This window comes from Colletotrichum lupini, chromosome 3, assembly GCF_023278565.1.
Source record: "Colletotrichum lupini chromosome 3, complete sequence".
NCBI lineage: Eukaryota > Fungi > Ascomycota > Sordariomycetes > Glomerellales > Glomerellaceae > Colletotrichum > Colletotrichum lupini.
This window is the reverse complement of record NC_064676.1, coordinates 6,831,235-6,843,495: the sequence shown is the minus strand read 5'-3', so window position 1 is coordinate 6,843,495 and position 12,261 is coordinate 6,831,235. Positions and strand designations below refer to the sequence as shown.

The 12,261-nt window shown below is 32.9% G+C and overlaps 3 protein-coding genes across 3 annotated transcripts; all 3 read right to left on the bottom strand.

Annotated features, from left to right (window-relative positions):
* Positions 1 to 7,588: 7,588 nt before the first annotated feature.
* CLUP02_06793 (uncharacterized protein) lies at positions 7,589 to 8,346 on the bottom strand (the record flags this gene model as incomplete). The annotated part of the gene is made up of 3 exons (XM_049285790.1): positions 7,589 to 7,774; positions 7,839 to 7,997; positions 8,056 to 8,346. The coding sequence occupies 3 exons, from the start codon at positions 8,344 to 8,346 to the stop codon at positions 7,589 to 7,591; spliced, it is 636 nt and encodes a 211-aa protein (XP_049142933.1).
* Positions 8,347 to 9,224: 878 nt separating this feature from the next.
* CLUP02_06792 (uncharacterized protein) lies at positions 9,225 to 9,536 on the bottom strand (the record flags this gene model as incomplete). The annotated part of the gene is made up of 3 exons (XM_049285789.1): positions 9,225 to 9,254; positions 9,317 to 9,340; positions 9,405 to 9,536. The coding sequence occupies 3 exons, from the start codon at positions 9,534 to 9,536 to the stop codon at positions 9,225 to 9,227; spliced, it is 186 nt and encodes a 61-aa protein (XP_049142932.1).
* A 750-nt stretch (positions 9,537 to 10,286) lies between these two features.
* On the bottom strand, positions 10,287 to 11,745 carry CLUP02_06791 (uncharacterized protein; the record flags this gene model as incomplete). Its single annotated transcript, XM_049285788.1, has 6 exons — positions 10,287 to 10,650; positions 10,719 to 10,811; positions 10,864 to 10,981; positions 11,044 to 11,154; positions 11,227 to 11,491; positions 11,575 to 11,745. The coding sequence occupies 6 exons, from the start codon at positions 11,743 to 11,745 to the stop codon at positions 10,287 to 10,289; spliced, it is 1,122 nt and encodes a 373-aa protein (XP_049142931.1).
* Between the last annotated feature and the right edge of the window lie 516 nt (positions 11,746 to 12,261).

The following is a 12,261-nucleotide window of genomic DNA, read 5'->3' as shown; positions in this document are numbered from 1 at the left end:
TTTTTTAACTTATTATATATTAATAAATTAATACGGGACTTATAGAGCTTCTTCTTTAATTATTATTATCGCTTCGACCTATATACTTAATAAATAAAAATAAACCGTAATAAAGTAGTATATATAGTTAGTTACTTCCCTTTAGGGTCCGGTCCGCCTTATTAGGGGCCATCTTCGCCTTTACAAGTAAGCTAGTCTATTAGGGTTAATATTAAGTATTTTTATTACGTAATAAACTTAATAACTAATAATAGCCGGCTATAGCCGTTACTAAATACTAATAATCCTGCCGTAATATATTAATCGCCCTCTAAATAGCTAAAAACTACCCCCTACTTTCTACCTTATTTAATAACTCTAGAATATCCCTTTTAGTCTTTCTTAACTTACTCCTACGCTACGTTTTTAAAATATTAATAATATTTAAAAATCGGTTAGGTATTTCGAGGCTATTATATTATATAAACTAAGTACTTATTAAAGTAATAGCTATATCGATATATATTTTTCTAATTTTTAAGTCGATAATATTTAATCCGTATTCCTTAAAACGGCCGTATTATAGTTCGGGGTCCTTTAGTATAATACTTATAAAATCGAACTTCTAGCTATTAAGGAAGCCCTAAGGGTCGATAATAACTACGTATCTCGGTATTTTAATAATATATATTTAAAATAAACGATTTAATAGCGATAATAATAGTAATAATAATAAGGTAATAGTAATAGGGTAATAGTAATAAGGCGATAGTAATAGGGCAATAGTAATAAATAGCAAGAGAAGTAGCGTTTTTTAATTTTAATAAAAGAAACGAAGTAACGAATATATATATATATATATGCGAGTCGAAGTTAAAAGCGTATATTAGTAGTAAGAAGGTCGGTATTATTCTTAATAATAGTAACGAGGGCATTTCTAATATTATATTATTATAAGCTACTATTATTTAGAGAGTAATAAACTTAGCTAAGTAGGCGGCTTATAAGGTAGTAGTATCGGGTGCCTAATATTATTATTAATAATCCGTAATTATAAACTTTATAAGAGGGAAAGTTAAAAAGTTAGAAAATTTTTAAAAAAAATAGTCTATCGAAATAGTAAGAGTATCCATTAATACTATATATTAATACTATATAATTAATATTAAGAACTGCCTAAGTAACTAGTAAAGGCAAAATTAAAAAAAAAACAAATAGTTAGTTACTTAAGTAGTAGCATAAAGACTTCTTAAATATACTATATTTTTAATTACTGAAGGACCCCCGGGTTTATAATAAACTAAGTTATATAAGAAGAACTAGAGACCTTTTTATAAAATAACTTATTTAATCCCGCTAGTTAAAAAATAATAATAAATATATAACTAAATAATATTTTATAAAACTAAAAAAAAAAAGTTAACGAGTTCGTTAACTATATTAATAAGCTTAAAATAGAATTAGAATATATCTTAATAAAGAAATAGAGGATCTCTATATTAATAAGTAAGCTATAGCCCGAACTATACTTCGTAATAACGTCGTAAATAGAAGTTTTATAAACTCGCTCATAGCTAATATTATTAATAAAACGTATTAAATAATCCTCGCTATTAATAAAGAGTTTATAAACGTTTTTTAAATAATATTTTAACTTAAACTCGAACGAGCTAATAAAAAAATACTAGGGCGTTAATAAGTTAAATACGTAAAGAATACGCCGTAACTTATTTAATAAGGATATTATATATTATAATTATAAAAAAACTAGCCATATTATAAGGGATTACCCGTAACTACGGGAGTAGTATTAGTAATATTATAATCATAATAAAACTAAGTACTTTATTAATAGCTACTTAAGCGTTATATATTATAAATATAATAAGAAAGGGTATAAGGCTATTAGTTATTAATTAGACCTTACTCTAGCTAAGTAATACGGATTAATAACGAACTTAAATACTATTTTAATAAAAAGAGTAGTTAGTAATTAATAAGGGCGGCGCTTAAATATCTTAACTTATATATATTTAAATTACGTATAAAAAAAGCTAAGCGCCCTTATTAATTTAAAAATAAAAGGGAACGTAGTTAATATCGGGCTATTTAATAGTTTTAACGCTAATTTATAAATTTATTTATTATTATAGCTAATAAACGTTAAAGGTAAATAAATAGAGATATTAAGAAGCTATTACTTATAGTTTCGAATTATTAATAATAACTACGTAATAAAGATATAGCTATATTACTTTGTAATAGTTAATATTATAATACTTACGCTTATCCTTAGTTTCCCTTAGCTAAAGGATATCGATTTACTGATTAATTAAAAATAAAAAAAATAATAATATCTAATTTATAAACGATATATCTACTTAAATACCTTAAAAAAGGGGCTACTAAATAACTTAGTTTTAGTAATACTTACGTTTATCGTAATTAACTTAGTTATAAATAATAACGTAATACTAGCGAGCGTAGCTAAGGATTAGAAACTACGTTACTAAGATTTCAATAACTTATTTTTAAAAAAAAGGCTATCTCGCTATTAAATAGAGTACTATACGATTATTATATTAAACTAAATAATATAATACCTATTCCCTAGGGACTTATTTACTTATTATTAAACTATAAGCTCGAGATTTTATATAACTATTTAATAAAAATAAAGGCTAGGGGCTAGATATACCCCTCTATAAGCCCGGCTAAAGTACTTATCCTTTTTATATTTAAAAAAAAAAGAGCTACGACTTTACGTTAATTATAGAGTAATTAATAAGATTATATAAAAAAATAAAACGCCGCTACTACTAATTAAAAAAGTATTAAATAGACTATTTAATACTTCTATTTTTATAAAACTAAACTTTAAAAATATATACTACTATATACGTATAGCCGAGGGTAATAAGTAAAAAATAGCTTTTCGTACTAAATACGGGCAATTCAAGTACCTAGTCGTACTTGTCGGGCTAATTAACGCGCCTACGACTTTCTAAGCGCATATTAATAACGTTCTAAGCGGCCTAGTTAATACTATTTATATTATATACCTAGATAATATCCTAATATATAATAATAACTACGTAACGTATAAGGAGTACGTATAGAGCGTATTAAAGAGATTATAATAATAGAACTTATATTTAAACAGTAATAAATACGAGTTCTATATATTATATTTAGGATTCTTAGGGTATATTATATTTAATAAAAGTATAAAAATAGAACTTACGCATACCAAAGCTATAATAAATTAGTTATTTTTAAAGAGCGTTAAAAATATATAAACGTTCCTTAGATTTACGAGGTTTTATTATAAATTTATTAATAATTATACTAAAATAATAATACTTTTAATAAACTTACTAAAAAAGGTAAAACTAAGATAGTTAGAGTTATTAATACTTATTATAAAGTTATTTAAGAGGTTATTAATAATATTTATTAACGCGCTAATATTATAATATTTCGACCCTATTTTATTTATATAGTTATAAATAAACGCTTTAGCTCGAGCTATTGGCTTAGTAATTACGTAATTATTCAAGGATAATTAGTACCTAATTACTTATAAGTCGAGGAAATTAATAAATATAAAGAGCCGTTATAATATAAAAAATACGGAGCTATTAATTATTATAAACGTACTAAAGAACTAATAATACTACCTCGCCTATAGCTAAGATTAAGTCGTAGTATTTATAAATTATTTTAATTTATAGTTTTTAAATATAAAAAAGAGGTTAAATAGGAAATAGTTATATTAATTAAACGAACTTATAGCGTTTAATATTAAAATTAGGTTTAAATTAAGTATAAAAAACCTAATAAATAAACTATCATAAAAACCTAATTATAATAAAAATAATAATAATAGCGGAGTAGAAAAGCTATTATTAAAAATAAAAAAAGACTTTTATAATATTAAAAACTTATAAAAGCTCTTTAGAATCGTAATAATAAAGTATATAAGAACGAGCTATAAAAGTAGTTCTTAAGTAAAAAGGATAATAAGTATTTTAAAAATAAAACTAATAATAATATAAAGAAGTAAATAAAAAAAGTTAGGAGCTCTAGCTTAAGGAAATTCTAAGGAGTATTTTAAGAGGTATAATAAAGCTACGAGCTTAGGGTATTAAAGTTATAGTATAGTACTTAAAGAGCTACTTAAGCTTATTATTAAAACTATAAATTATAAGCTACTTATTTTATAAAATTTTAATATAATAAAAGTACTTAAAATAGTATTTAATAAGGAGGGGTTATTAATAATAAGTTAATTATAGGCTATTTAATAAGAGGACGTTTTTATAAAAAATGAGTAGTAAATTAAAAAGAACTAACGGCCTTATTTAGTTAAAAAATAATAATAATAAAGTTAAGTATATAACTTAAGAGGGTTATTATATTATAATAACTATACTTATATATTACTATATAAGGGGCTAAAAAGAGAGGTTATTAAAATATATTATAATATATTTATAATAAGATATTATAATATAAAGCGGACGATAATATTACTAAAACGTTATTATTATTAAAATAAAGTAAGTATTAATATAAAAAGTTATATTAATACTTATATAATATACTAACGGACGAAGCCTTATTATTATAAACTATATAGCTTACTATACCCCTTACTTACCCTAGTTAAGCTATAGTAAAGAATATTACTAAATTTTATTACGGGCTTATTTATATTAATTATATTAATTAAGAAGCGCCCTTACGACGCAGTATTTATTATAATAAACTAATTTATAAAATATAGCGTTTATATTATTATAAGGACGATACTTATAGCTTAGGGATTTATAAACCTCTTATTTATAAAAATCTTTATTAAATTTAGAATATTTAAAAAGATCGTTTTTAATAGGGGGTTACTATTTATAAATAAGTTTTAAACTTATTTTTATTACTTTTTAATAATAAAGAGGTATTTTAGTACTACGTTTTATTTATAAACGAATAGTTAAATAGAACGGTAGAACTAATATTTAAAATAGTACTTTTATTATTTTTATACTTAAAACTAATTAAATCAGGCATAGCGTTTTTACTTAGCTAAGTTTATATATAATAATACTTAGTATTTAATAATTTATAAAGCGCTTACTAAGGCCCTATTTAAGTTCTTATTTACGTACCCTATATTAATTTTAACGAGGACTTAAAATAGTATATAAAATATCTTAACTAAGGAGCGTACGGCCTAATTATAAGCTAATTAAAAAGCTTTATAACCCTTTATATAAAAAGTATGTAAAATATATAAATAATAAGCTAATAAAGCTAAGATAAATATATTATATAAAGTAGGTAACTAAGTATTATTATTAAAAAAGAATATTAAAAAATAGCGTCCTAGTTAAAAATTAGTTAATAAGTATTTAGGCCTATTTAAAATTAAATTAATAATTAGAACGGCGGGGGTCGTTTATTAACTAAATATATTAATATAATATAAAATATATAATATATTTTATATATCCTTACTTAAGCCGTATTAATACTATAAAAAAGCCCCTTAAAAGCCCTTATTTATTAAGGATATAAACGGAGAGCTATTTTATAAAATAAAAGATATTATATAATATAGAGGGCTAAAGAAGAGGTAATAATACTTAATTTAATAAAAAGGATATAATAATAATAAAAATACGTAAGAGCTAACTAAATATATTAAAAACGTAGCGTTAATTAATATATATAAAAAACGAGTTTTAATTAAGTAGCGCACCTTAGTTCTTAATAAGCTTCATAATATAGTAAACTAGTTATTAATAAATAAATAAAAGGGGGCTATATAATTATAACTAAGTAATATAAACGTACTAATTATAAACCGTTTCCCTAATCCTTATAATATATAAAAGGATCGCCCTTATTTATAAAAGGACTATTTTTATACGTAAAAGGGCTACCCTAGCTATTCTTTTTAGGGTCGTTATAAAAAAAATAATCTCCCTATTATTAACGAATTTATAAATAATTAATTATAAATACGGAGCATAAGCGGGGTAACTATATACTAACTAAAATATTATTTAAGTAGCACACTTTATTATAAATAATATAAAGTAGCGTAATTATTATATTATTATAAAATAAAAACGTAGCGTAGGAGGAGCTTATAGCTACTTTATTATTATTATTATTAATAACGGGGGTTAAGTAGGCCTCCTTATTAATACGCTTAAGTACTTTTTATATATTATTAGTAGTAATTTAGTAAGTTTATTAGAGTTATAAAATAATATTAATAACCTAAGTAGTAATAATAATAAAGTAATAATAGAGTAATAAACCTCCGAATCGTAAACGTTATTATTTAAAATAAGTATAGTATTTTAAAAAGTTCGTATTATAAATTCTACGGACTTAGAAACTTAAAATATTATTAATATAATATTTAAAAAAGTAATAAAATAATAATAGTACTAAGTACTTATCATATCTTTATAAAAATAGTTCTACGTAATATATTCTATATAACGCACGCTAAATTTTAAAAAAATATTAAATAAAAAAGCGAACTAGAGGTTATAAATTACTAACCTAGTTAATTATAATACTTAGTTTTTAAATTAAGCGCTTTATATATAATATAAGCGGGGTAGGGGAGCGGGCGTACTTAGCTAACCCCGATCTTTTTAACGTTCGCTTTTTTTTCTTTTTAATAAGAATTTATAATAATTAATATAAGTAGTATATAAGTAGTAATATATATACGAAATTAAGGTAAATAAAAGGGATATTAAGCTTTTTAAATAGACCGCTATTACTACTATTACTAAGTATACCCGTAGTACTAATAACCGTTCCGCTATTATTAATAATAACGCCGTAATTAAGAGCTATATTTATGTTAAAACGAATTAGTAACGACTATAAAACGACTTTAGAAAAAGACTTATATAAGCGCGGGAAATATATAAAAATAAGGATTTAGGAAATATTCGTTAGCTATAATATTTATATAATAAAAGAGTAGTATAGACGTTAATAAAAATAAAAAACTATATATAAAAAAGATAATAAAAAAAAAAAAAAAAAAGGAATTCGGAATTATAATAGCTTAAAAAGGGGTTAATATTAGTAAATAAAAGTAGGGTAATAACTACTTAAATATTAGTAATTATAAAAACGGCTTATAAATAAGAGTAACTTAAGTATAAAATTATAAAGTTATTATTTAAAATAAAGGGTTTATACTTAGGTTAATAAGCGCTATTTATACTTACCTTTATATTATATATTTAAGGACTTTTTAAATAAAAAATTAATATAATATATATAAATTATAAATAAGCTTTAGAACAAAGCCTAGGGAAGGGAGTACTTTATTAAACCTTATTAATTAGGTCTTATTAATTAAAGAATAGCTTAGGGAGTATAAAAAGGGGGACTAAGTAATAAAAAAATAGCTTAGGTATATATAGAGCGTTAGTAATATATTTCGAGGGAAGGGTAGATTTTAGTAATTTATCTTTTAGACCTTAATAGTAGTTAGCCTCTATGAGCTTCTTCCCTGTGTTACACACTTATTAACAAATAGCCTGAGCCCTAATAATTCGCTCTCGCGAGACTAATGCAGAGTCTCAGGGAGGCAGAAGAAAACGAGAACAAGTGCAGTGGCAGCAAGTGAACCTTGGATCCAGAAGATGACGCGCCATGAAGTGAATGTGACAACTATGCCACCGAGAAGCGGTCTAAAAGCCGGACCGACGGTGGTGCCACTCAAAAACCAGCCTAGAGAAGTTGCTCGCTCAGTCTGCAGTCCTGGTGAGTAAACCCAGTCACATATCTCGAGCAGCGTTTCGTATAGATTATCTTACGGGATGATAAATGTCAGAAATGCAGCTGGATCCAAGTATGAGGAAGGAAGTTCCCTGAAATGCCGTGAAGGCCCTGAATAGGAAGAATAGCTCTAGTTGAGGCGCCAAAGCCGTGCCAAGCGTGAAGACGAGAAATAGTGTGATGCTGTAGAGATAGGCCTATGACTCAATTAGAAGATTCTAATGTAAGGTACCTGATCACGAACTCGGAACATACAGAGCGACGGCCGAAAATGTCGGCCCAAGGTCCCCAGATCAATGATGAAAGGCCCATGAACGCAAGGTAAACCGCATTACTGATGCTGATTACATTCGCTGTTGTGTGGTAAGTTTCAACTATCTCTGGGACAGCCGCCAAAACGCTTGTCGTTGAAGCCTGGGCGAGGAAGCCGCAAAATGCAGCGATGGCGGTGATGGTGCGCTTCTGCAAGGGTCTGAAGCGAGAGTAAACAGATACTTGAACGCGACTTTGGCCCTCGAGGGGTGCTTCTGGATTAACTGATGCCATTTTCGACAGGCTTTCGACGGCAAAATGCTGTGCCTGTAAGGAAATATTGAAATAAGACCTGTGAACCCAATTCTAGAGCTTTCATGTAGTTGATGATTTGTCGCGATAAATGCTGTTTAGCTCAATTGAAAAGCAAGCCGATGTCGGGTGATACAGAGGGACTCATTCCAGGCTCGCTAAGTCACTGAAGCCGATTCAGTGACGGCTAAGCGACCAAGTGATAGAGCCTGGCAGCACCGGGAAATTGCTGCAGTGAGTCAGACTCAATAACGGAGCGGCCTTCATCACCGGCTGCCGACTACCGGCGCTTCGGCACATCGGCCAAAGCCTTTCCTGCCGGCCGATGACTGCGCCCTAGAGTGGAGACCAATCTTCGTCCGTCGCGCCCTAGACGGCATTTGCTTACTTAGATCTTCACTTCATAATGATACAAGCAATGGCAAACATCTTTGCATATGATTCAAAGGCCCATGTGGTTGTCCTGATTCCAAGGGTGTGAAAGGCCAGAACCAATGACAAGATAGAGTTGAGAATCCCAAGCAATTACATCGCCAAGGTGTGGACACTGGAATACCAGCAACTGAGCGCCAGGGGAGGCAGTTGAAACGATGCTTGATTCCTTACTGCCAGTGTCTACACCACATAGATTATTCCAGAATCCCGCTTCGATCAAACGCAAAACGGTCAAACAGCCGAGCACATCGCATGTCAGCTTTGCGGCTAAAACATCGTGTCTGAGCGCCCCAAGACCAACACTCCCCGGACTTCCGCCAAGATCCGGGAGCCAACATCACGACTGGAAAAGATGGGGTAGAATTGAGCCACGCTGATTCAAGCGAATCGAACTGAACATTAATGTCGTATGGTATCATTGATAATTACATGATGCAGATTCCTCTGTTGCATTCCTAAATAAGTTCGGAGCAGTTAGCTGTTTGCTCCCGTATCGGATTATTGAGACAAGACCAACCCCTTTATCGCGAGCGACGCAAATCTACACATCGCCAGATTAGCCGAATTGCGCTAAAAAGTCCATTTGGGTAAAATTGATCACCTACACAGTTCTCGGCTCGGTCGTGTCGGCAGCACACCTGACCTTCTTGGGGATACACGGCGCGCTTCGTCAGCAGAGCAGGGCTTGCGGCCGTCGCAGCGGCAGCGAGAACGACGAGAGATAGAAAGAACTTCATCTTGGCAACGAGGCTCAGTAGAACCGTTGAGCTACTGGATAGATTGTCGCGTGATCAGGATCGAAAGACAAGGGAAACGAGCGTGAAGAAAAAAGGCTGCTATTTAATGTCTTCTCATTACGGAACCGCGGTCTCAACTTTTGGCACAGGCTTTGCATGCGTTTTCAAGCAGTTGAAACTTGTACGACAGCGCATTGTTCTGCGCTCTGACGAAACTTCACGTTGTCGGCTATCAGCCGAACGCTAATCATTGCGAGTCCATGCGTGTACGACTCTTTGATAAAAATCGTCCTCAGCGCGTTTGGGAATCTGAATAAGTTCCCCCAGCACATGTCCAGGTGCAGTCAGCATGAATTCCAGCTCGACCAATTCTCTGGAGAGGATGGTTGAGTTGCTTATATCAATGACGTCAAGACTCGGTTGAATATCACAGCTTCAGCGACTTTGAGTATCCGTTGGTTTCTTAGAGCTGACAGCAAGAGATGGCATTCAGTGAGAGAAATTGTCGTTCGAAGAAGGCATCATGTCGAAAGGCTAGTACGCATGGCCACTAGGTAGGTTAGAGAGCCCATCTCATCTTCCTGCATCCCCCCTATGGTGATTTTCGCACAGATGATATGATCCTAGGCCAATAACACGCTTCAATATTGGCAAAGTGGGACATTCGGTAGGTTCTTGCAAGAAAGATATTGACTGAGACCAACTAATATCAGCGAAGAGGACTTCCTTGTTCCGTTGCATATGCCCCCGCTATACAAGATCTTTAGGGCTCTTCTGCCGTTCGTCTACGAAGACAGACACCTGCATCGTCTTTGTGATGCCTTCACCACCACTGCCGTGGTCCGGAATAATGCTTTCCTCCGAGCCCATCTTGGATCCAAAGCCTGAGCGAATCGCCGCTGTATGTCGAGACTGGCTAAACATCTCGAAGTTTCCTTCTGGAGTGCGCGCCCTTCTTGACTTGCTTGCATTCTTGTTCCGCATGTACCCGTCATTGTTGTACTTTGACGAGTTGTATTGTTCGGCTGACGACCCAGAGAGTATGGCCTTGAATAGCGGCTTGAGACATGGTATCGAGGCTGCAATTATCGCTGTGCATATTTCGACGGTCGTCCTTTGAAGCGCAGATTTTAGAAAACGGGGGCTCGTCGTTGAAGGCCATTGAGACTGCCGAGAGCTTACCAGATTGTTATGTCAGTGCTGTTGAATAGGAAGTCTCCGTGCTTCCCATAGCCCGACAGGAAAGATATCCTGATAACTGCTGCTATAGTCGCACTGGGAATGGCTGTTAGCGAGGTCGAGCTTCATGCTCGCGCAGAATACTCACAAAATCCCGAGAGAAAGCACTCCGATGACGGCAGATTTGACTTTCCAATTCAGTTGCACCTTCCACATGATTGGTACTGGTAATAGAGCGAAAAGAAGATCGGTGAAGACAGATACACCTGGCAACTGTTAGTCTAGAGACACGCGTAGCCTCCGTGAAGAGGGGCGTTGTGTAACTTACTCGAGTTGAAGAAGGCGGCGAACTTGAGATCTGCTTGCGGAATGCACTTTCCGCCTTCAATAGAGAAATCCCAAGTGAATGCTAACGGCTGGCATTGGAAGAAGACGGTCACTAAGTGATATCAGCGCGAGACCGGAATGATCCCTCCATTCAGACTGGAGATTTAGACGTCGATCAACCCACAGAAGTTACCAAGTGCCGAAAAGACCGTAAAAATGATTATTCCCCAGATGACGTGTCGAAATTTTCCCGATGGCGTTATCCGCAGAAGAAACATGCCTACACTAACTTTGGCCAAACACAGCGCAATGAGGCACAAAGGCTGCGTGACGAAATTGAGGTGAAGGCCTGTGACGATGTTGCTCTTCGGTTCGATGTATTGGATGTGTCGGCCTGCGCCATACTGGACTTCGGGAATGATGACCATCATTTCTGCGAAGATAGTGACCTTGACAAAGACGTTTTCCTTAGCTTCATCCTTCTTACAACATAGTCCGCACCTTCGCCGACAAGCCGAACAAGAGATCTTACCGTCGCTGCGATCATGAAGTAGTCGTCGAGGCCGACAAGCCGGACCATTTTCGCCCTAACCCATATTCTCAAGATGACAACGGCCACCGAAAGGCCGACCAGAGTTCCGCACACTACGAGGATTTCGCTGCCTCTATTGATGTCGGGTGGAAAGGGGACCGAGTCGTCCATGGCGGACTAGCCTGCAGGGACAACCTTGGAAGCAGTGATTCGGAAGTGCAAACAAGACTTCTTGGTGATTGAACAAAGTCTTGGTTTCCTTCCCCAGCTCAAGATGGCCCGCATCAGCTGGGCCACGCTGTCACTTTGTGGCACATGGCTCATGTTTTCCTTTCACCATTTGAGTTATCTCCTTTAGGTTGAAGGCCTGGGAATATAATGATATTTGCCCACTCTCGGTGATTGACTCAGTATCCTGCGAAGAATTTGACACCATATTCCAGGGGTCACCGTAGATCAATCAGAGCTGCGGAGTACATCTTGTCAAAGTTGGTCAAAGTTTCCAACATGGTTCATCTTTAAACAGATCCGCATCCGTACCACATCACGAACATGTTGGCAGGGGTGGCATCCTTCAACGGGTCTATCAAAGTGCCTATCTCATATGCACCTGCAATCCAGCGAATGGATCTCTCACCACAAGAATATGTTAGAACAGGACTTATCATGCTCGCAATGGGATCCGAT